Genomic DNA, 6,000 nt, shown 5'->3' on the forward strand with positions numbered 1-6,000 from the left:
ATTTTGACTCCTGAGCCTCTTAAAATATATTTTCTCCCCTGTCCAACTAAGAAGGGGAGTAATAGACTGACTTTGGTGGGCATCTGGCCTCCAGCCAGGGCTAAACCATGACAGAAGCACACCTCAGGCTTGATCTCAACAAGATTGTGTGGCATGGAAGGATGCAGATAGAGCAGGGGCATCCCAAGGACATATGGTGCTGGCAGAGCTGGGGGCTCACCAGAACAAGACAAGGGGAAGCCTGAGTTGCGAGTACCCCCCACCTCCCACCCCCTGCCCCGTGCTCACCCTGCCAGGAGCTGCCCCCACGCTCCTGCTCCAACCACTGCTCCAAGCCCACGGCAAATCCCCTTCAGCAGCAGCCAGGAATCAGGAAAAAAAAACCCAAGACCTCCCCCAGCCAGACTGTTCACAGGCAAACCTTTATTGAGTCCCATCCTGCTCTGCCTGGGCAGGATGGGCTGGGGCAGGGCTGAGGACTTCTGTTTCTGTGGCAGGGAGGAGAGGAGAGTGGGCAGTGTCAGCAGAAGAGCAGGGCCTCTGCAAGGAAGTGCTGGAAGTAGAAGGGGAACTGTAGGTGCTGTCCGTGAGGCACAGCTCAGTTCCCTCTGTCCCCAACCAAAACCAGGGGTGAATGATCTCTCCACTGAATGAGGCTGGTGGGAAAGTGAAGATCTCGACCCTACTGTCAGCATCAATGAAAGTCACCAGCCCCCGCGAGCAGTCCAGACAGACCCAAAATCTGCTGGGAACTGGGGACAGTGACAGAGAGGAATGAGGAAAGGTTAGAGACACAAAGTGCCTTTTACAATGCCTCAACCCAAAAATCCCTGCTTCAGAACTCAGGTACATATAGCCCTTCCTGTTCACAGACTCCCTGGCCACCCCCAGGGCCCACCGTGAATCAGGTCCTACTTTCCCCTTGACCTCCACCTCCCAGCAGTGCCTCCCCTCCCTGAACCCCTCCCGGCCCAGTACACAGCGTCGTGTGTCAAATCTCTGAGGGGTGTCAGGCAGCGTCTGACGTGCTTTTCCCCTTGTCATACGTCTCCCATCCTCTGACAGGACAAGCTCGGGATGAGCCGTGTTGGGATCCAGGGTCACCACGTCTGCAGGGACAGGAGGAGCCAGAGCATCAGGGGCAGAGCTCAGCACTGGGCAGGTTTCACCCCCCTGGGGCCAGGATCTGCCTTGCAGGGCATCTCTTTCCTCCAAGAGATCCCATCCCAGAGCCAGACCCAGCACAGTCACAGCTGAGCTCAGTCCCGTGGGAACAGGCACCAGTGGGGCTGCATCCCCAGCGCAGAAGAGCAGGATGGGGGGCGCAGCAGTTGGGTCTGGGCAGTGCCTGGGGTGTCAGGGGGGAGATGGCCCCTCTTGGCCCCACTGATGGAGCTCACAAAGAGTAGGACAGGCCAGAACACAGCAGGGGAACAGGCCAGTGCCATGGTCTGGGATATGGAGGTCACAGACAAACCGAGGTGTGTCCAGCCCTACGCAGAAGGCCAGTCCACATGCCCCTTGTATATGAGGAAAGGGAGCAGAACCACTCAGAGCAGCAACCAAACATCCAATTACCTGGATTCTGGGGAAGCAGAAACTTTCTCCAGACTGCAAGGAGAGACAAGAGCTGATCAAATCCCTGAGCTGGTCCCCAGCAACTCTGGGCAGGTCAAAGGCTCCATCCCTGTGTTGTCTCCACAAGCTGCCCACCCTCCCAAGAACATCACCTTGGGCTTTCCCAGCCCCAAGGATGCAGGGATGGAGAGGATGGGAGAGGAGGGAAAAGGCTGAGCACAGAGCACCAGAACAGGACCCCACAGCTGTCAAAGAGGGACTCACCCAGTGCTGCATCTCGTTCCTCTGGAAAGCAAGGAAAAAGAAATATTTGAACAGTTGGGACACTTATTCATCCCATAACTTCAAGAGCACAGAGAACTGGGGCAGACTCAAATTGCAGTTTGAGAAGTTCAGAAAGCCACCAAACCCCAGGAATGGGTCCCTCTACCAGACTCACCCATTGCTGCATCTCGTTTCGGTGCAAACAAAACCAAAAAAAGATTACAACTACTTCCCCATGGCTCCTCCCACAGGAACAGAGATCAGCCTGATCCCAAAATCCTCTTTGGGGATTAGGACAAAACTGCCATGGTCCCTGGAATGGCTCCCTGACAGCCTATCCTTCATCAGCAGACTCAAGCTCTCTGGAGTTAATCCCTAATGTTAGGAACTACCCAAAGCCAAGTCCCTCCCTGGGCATCCTGTGACAGGAGGTTGTTCTGGTAGAAGGGGCCAGAAGGACTCACCCAGCTCTCTGGACAGCAGTACTGAAAAGCAAAGCCAGAGGAAGAGAAAGTCAGGAGAGCAGCTTGTGTCCTCAGTGGGAACAGCTCCAGAGGGTCTCTGGGACCTTCCCACCAGCCAGATGCTCTTGCTGTGCTCCCTGTTCTCCCGCCCACACCCCATCGTGACCTCGTCCCCTTTAGTCCTTTGCCCAAAGAGCTTTTTGATGAAGGCAACATGTCCCTGGGGGGCAAACATACCTTTCCTTCTCCAGAGATAAGTACCAAGGCCAAGGAACCCAAACAAGAACACAAGGAGCACTCCCAGACCGACCATCCAGGGATGGGCATCACGGAAAAAGGGAGCTGAGAAACAAACAGATCCACAGGGAAAGGGACCAATTTACACTTGGGTCTGTGGGGAGAAGGACCCAGAGACGCCCGCTCCACACCTCCCAGCCCTTGTCCCACAAGCCATGGCCTCAAGGGGACAGAGTCCTCCCGTGCCCCCACACCCCCACACTGCACCCCAAGCCCACACCCAAGCTGCTCCCAGCCAGGCAGCCAACCACCACCCTGCTCCAGCGCCACAGGGGCTGGCTGCAGCCGTCGCACCGGAGATGCGCAGGGACGCCTCCTGCTCCTGGTCCAGGCGGCTGTTCCTGACCACACAGGACCAGTTCCCCTCTCTGGTCCCTGTCACCACGATGGTGTCTTCGGTGTCAAACAGGCCTCTGGCATCAGGGGAACGTCTCTGGGAGACCGAGGGGACACGGTGGCCGTTGGGGTCTTTCCACAGCACCTCCGGTTGCGGGAACCATCCGGCCGATCGACACAGCACCCGGATGCCTCCAGCCTCGTAACCCTCCAGAGAGAGCTGAGGGACAGAGCCTGTGACTGGGGAAGAGCCCAGGGTGGAGGTCAGGGAGGGATGGGCTCAGCTCCAAGGCCACAACCGCATCCCTGAGCAGACTGACCACAGCTCCCACCAAACTCACCCCAGCCTGTGCAACAACCACCCAGCATTGATGCCCAACAGCCCCAGATCTCCCCCCAAACCTCCCGGCACAGCAAGACTGAGCTGCCCAGCTTCAGCACCTCCAGGTAGCGTCTGCACCCCGCAAGGCTGCCAGACACCGTGCCAGCTCCCCTGGGGTGCCAAGAGATGGGACATGGGTCTAGGAGGGACATATGAGCCCAAGAATACCATGACCACCCCTGCAAACACTGCACCAGACACAAACCTGAAACCTCCAGATATACCGTAGCTTCTCCATAAGAGGCACCATCCATCACAGTGCAGACGTACTGACCATCATCAGAGGGTCTCAGCCCAGAGATTCGCAAGTCCAGGCTTCCGTTGGAGAGACCATCTCTGGCCAACTCTGTCCTCCCAACATATTCCTTCATCTGGTCCCTGGACACGTCCTCCCCATGTCGGTAGTGGTGCACCGTTTCAGAGAACCTGTGCCGGATCCACCTGATATCCCAGCTCTGAGCGTCCATGTCTGGGGACAAGTGACAGGGCAGCACAACGTCCTGCCCCATGGTGCCACGGAGAGCATGGCGTGGCCCCACCACTCTGAAGTCAGCTTGGCCATGGAGAAGGACACAGAGACACAGAGATGGCACCTACGTTAATTGAGGGTGTTGCAGGCCAGGGCCAAGCTTGGTGTGAGCTGGGCACACTCCATGCTGAGGGTGTTGCTTTGCCCTCCCATGGTCCAGAGACCCCAGAGAAACTGGAGTAGGAGTGGAAGGACTGGAAGGAGAAGGAGGTTTCCCAGGGGCGGGGACCTGGTCCAGAAAACAAACTCCACCCCAGTCAGCCCCACTCCAGCCACAGCAGCCAAGGGAAAGTGAAAGCATGCAGGGCCAAGCTCCAGGCTGGGCTCCCCCCCACCCCATGGCAGCTCCTGCCCCACATCTGCCATCCAGAGCGTGTGAAAGCCCCCACCAGCCCTGCAGGATCCCTACCTGATCCCAGCCGGAGCACGTGGAGAGTCACCCAATACCTCAGGAGGCCCCTGGGGCTCGCCGGGAGACACATCTGCTGCCACACTGGAGAGGAGGGAGGGGAAGGGAGGCAGAGTAGGGCGGTGGGGGTCACAGCCACCCCAGAGGGGATCTGGCAAAGAAGGGCTGCCCCTGCCCCTGAAGAGGGGCTGAAATCCCCAGAGCCCCTGCACCAGCACCCTGATGGCACCAGAAACTGGTGCTCAAGGGCAGAATGGGACCGCAGATGGGTCCTCAGGGCAGCCCCTGCTCTGCCCCACGGCCCCTCTCCAGGAGTTATCCGAAATCCCGTATCAGCTCGAAATGTAGGGAAATGTTCTAAACGCCCTGGAGAAGGGACTCTTCGCTCAGAAAGGAAATGAGCTCTGGAACTCAGCAGGATGAGGAAAGCATAGGATCTTTTCCAAGTTTCCTGTCAGGGGGTGGGATTTGAGGTCCTGCAGCACAATGAGCTGACATTCCAAAGGCTTGAAAAGCCGGAATCTAAACTCAACAGCCTCGGTGTCTGTGAAGCGGGTCGGCTTTATCCCACCGCCAGGCTGACTGCAGATCACTCCTCCTGATGTGGCAGCCAGTTATTCAGTCAGAATGCTGTGGGAAACCATGTCAAAGGCTTTACTGTCTCTCCATGTCCCCCACTATTTCTGTGCTCCATCCCTGTGGAGACCAGCAGAGAGCAACACCCAATTCGATATGTCAGGTGAAGCTGTTTATTGGGTGAAATCCCACAGATTAGAGACATTTGTTACTGCAAACGTGGCAAGCTGAAAAACTGCTACTTGGTTACACACACTGTTCACACCCCACTGATTGGTTAGTGATTATAACGAGTTCTGATAACCCATCTTATCGCTAAATATCCTTAGTTTACCTTTGATGCCTAAAAGCATCCGCACACCGGCTGTGTGACCATCTTATTATGGCTGGTTCTTGACATGTTCCGTTACTCCCAAGTTCTTCCCATCACAACTTCTTGGTTTAGGGCAGCCTGTACCCCTGTCATCAAGGCTGCTGTGTTTTGGGAATGTGATTATTAAGTTCCTCTCAGCATGAGTAACTTGTCCTGTCTCATGGGCACACGAGGATGTTGTCAGGGCCTATGTTTTGGGTGAAGCGAGCTAGGCCGCTGCCAGGCCTGCTGTCTTCCCCGACACCCCAGGAACCTGGAGGGTCAGGGCTTTCCTTGCCAAGAGGACAGTCCTAAGAGTGCCTGGTGTCATTTTCTGGCTCTGCCAGCATCCTCCTTCAAAAATTCTAATCCTACAGCAACAGTTCAAAAAGAAATCTGTGAAGGATGAATGATGTTCCTGGCCTGACCCCTCCTCAGGTAGCCCACACGCAGCCCCAGGAACCTTGGGCTGAAGGGCATTCCTAGGCACGGGAATGGTCCTAGTAATGGCAGATGGAATTTCAGGCTCTCCCAGTGCCCACCTTCAAAAATGCAAAACATCCAGCTAGAGCTGCCAAATGAAAGGGGTGAGAGCTGAAAGATGCTGCTGGTCCGAAATCTCCCCAAGTAACTGTCAGGATGCACAACCAGACTAATTTGGCAGAGGTTACAATCCACTGTGTTCCAACTGACCTCAGGTTGCTCTGGGTGGCTGGGGGCACCTGGGCTTAACTCCTGAGTAACGTCCAACTGGGTGTTTTGTCATGACCAGGTCTTTGCAATGTTGAGGAACAGGATTAAGACTCAAACCTG

General features: G+C 56.1%; 1 protein-coding gene across 1 annotated transcript; it reads right to left on the reverse strand.

The window, feature by feature from the left end:
- Positions 1-423: 423 nt before the first annotated feature.
- LOC311202862 (butyrophilin subfamily 3 member A2-like) lies at positions 424-4,394 on the reverse strand (the record flags this gene model as incomplete). The annotated part of the gene is made up of 6 exons (XM_084277511.1): positions 4,260-4,394; positions 3,527-3,874; positions 2,898-3,179; positions 2,544-2,648; positions 1,579-1,611; positions 424-1,109 (listed from the first exon to the last, which is right to left on the reverse strand). Exons 1-6 carry the CDS (start codon positions 4,330-4,332, stop codon positions 424-426), a joined length of 1,527 nt encoding a protein of 508 aa, XP_084133637.1. The 5' UTR covers positions 4,333-4,394.
- Positions 4,395-6,000: the final 1,606 nt, after the last annotated feature.

This window comes from Gallinula chloropus (assembly GCF_964237585.1).
Source record: "Gallinula chloropus genome assembly, chromosome: 32".
NCBI lineage: Eukaryota > Metazoa > Chordata > Aves > Gruiformes > Rallidae > Gallinula > Gallinula chloropus.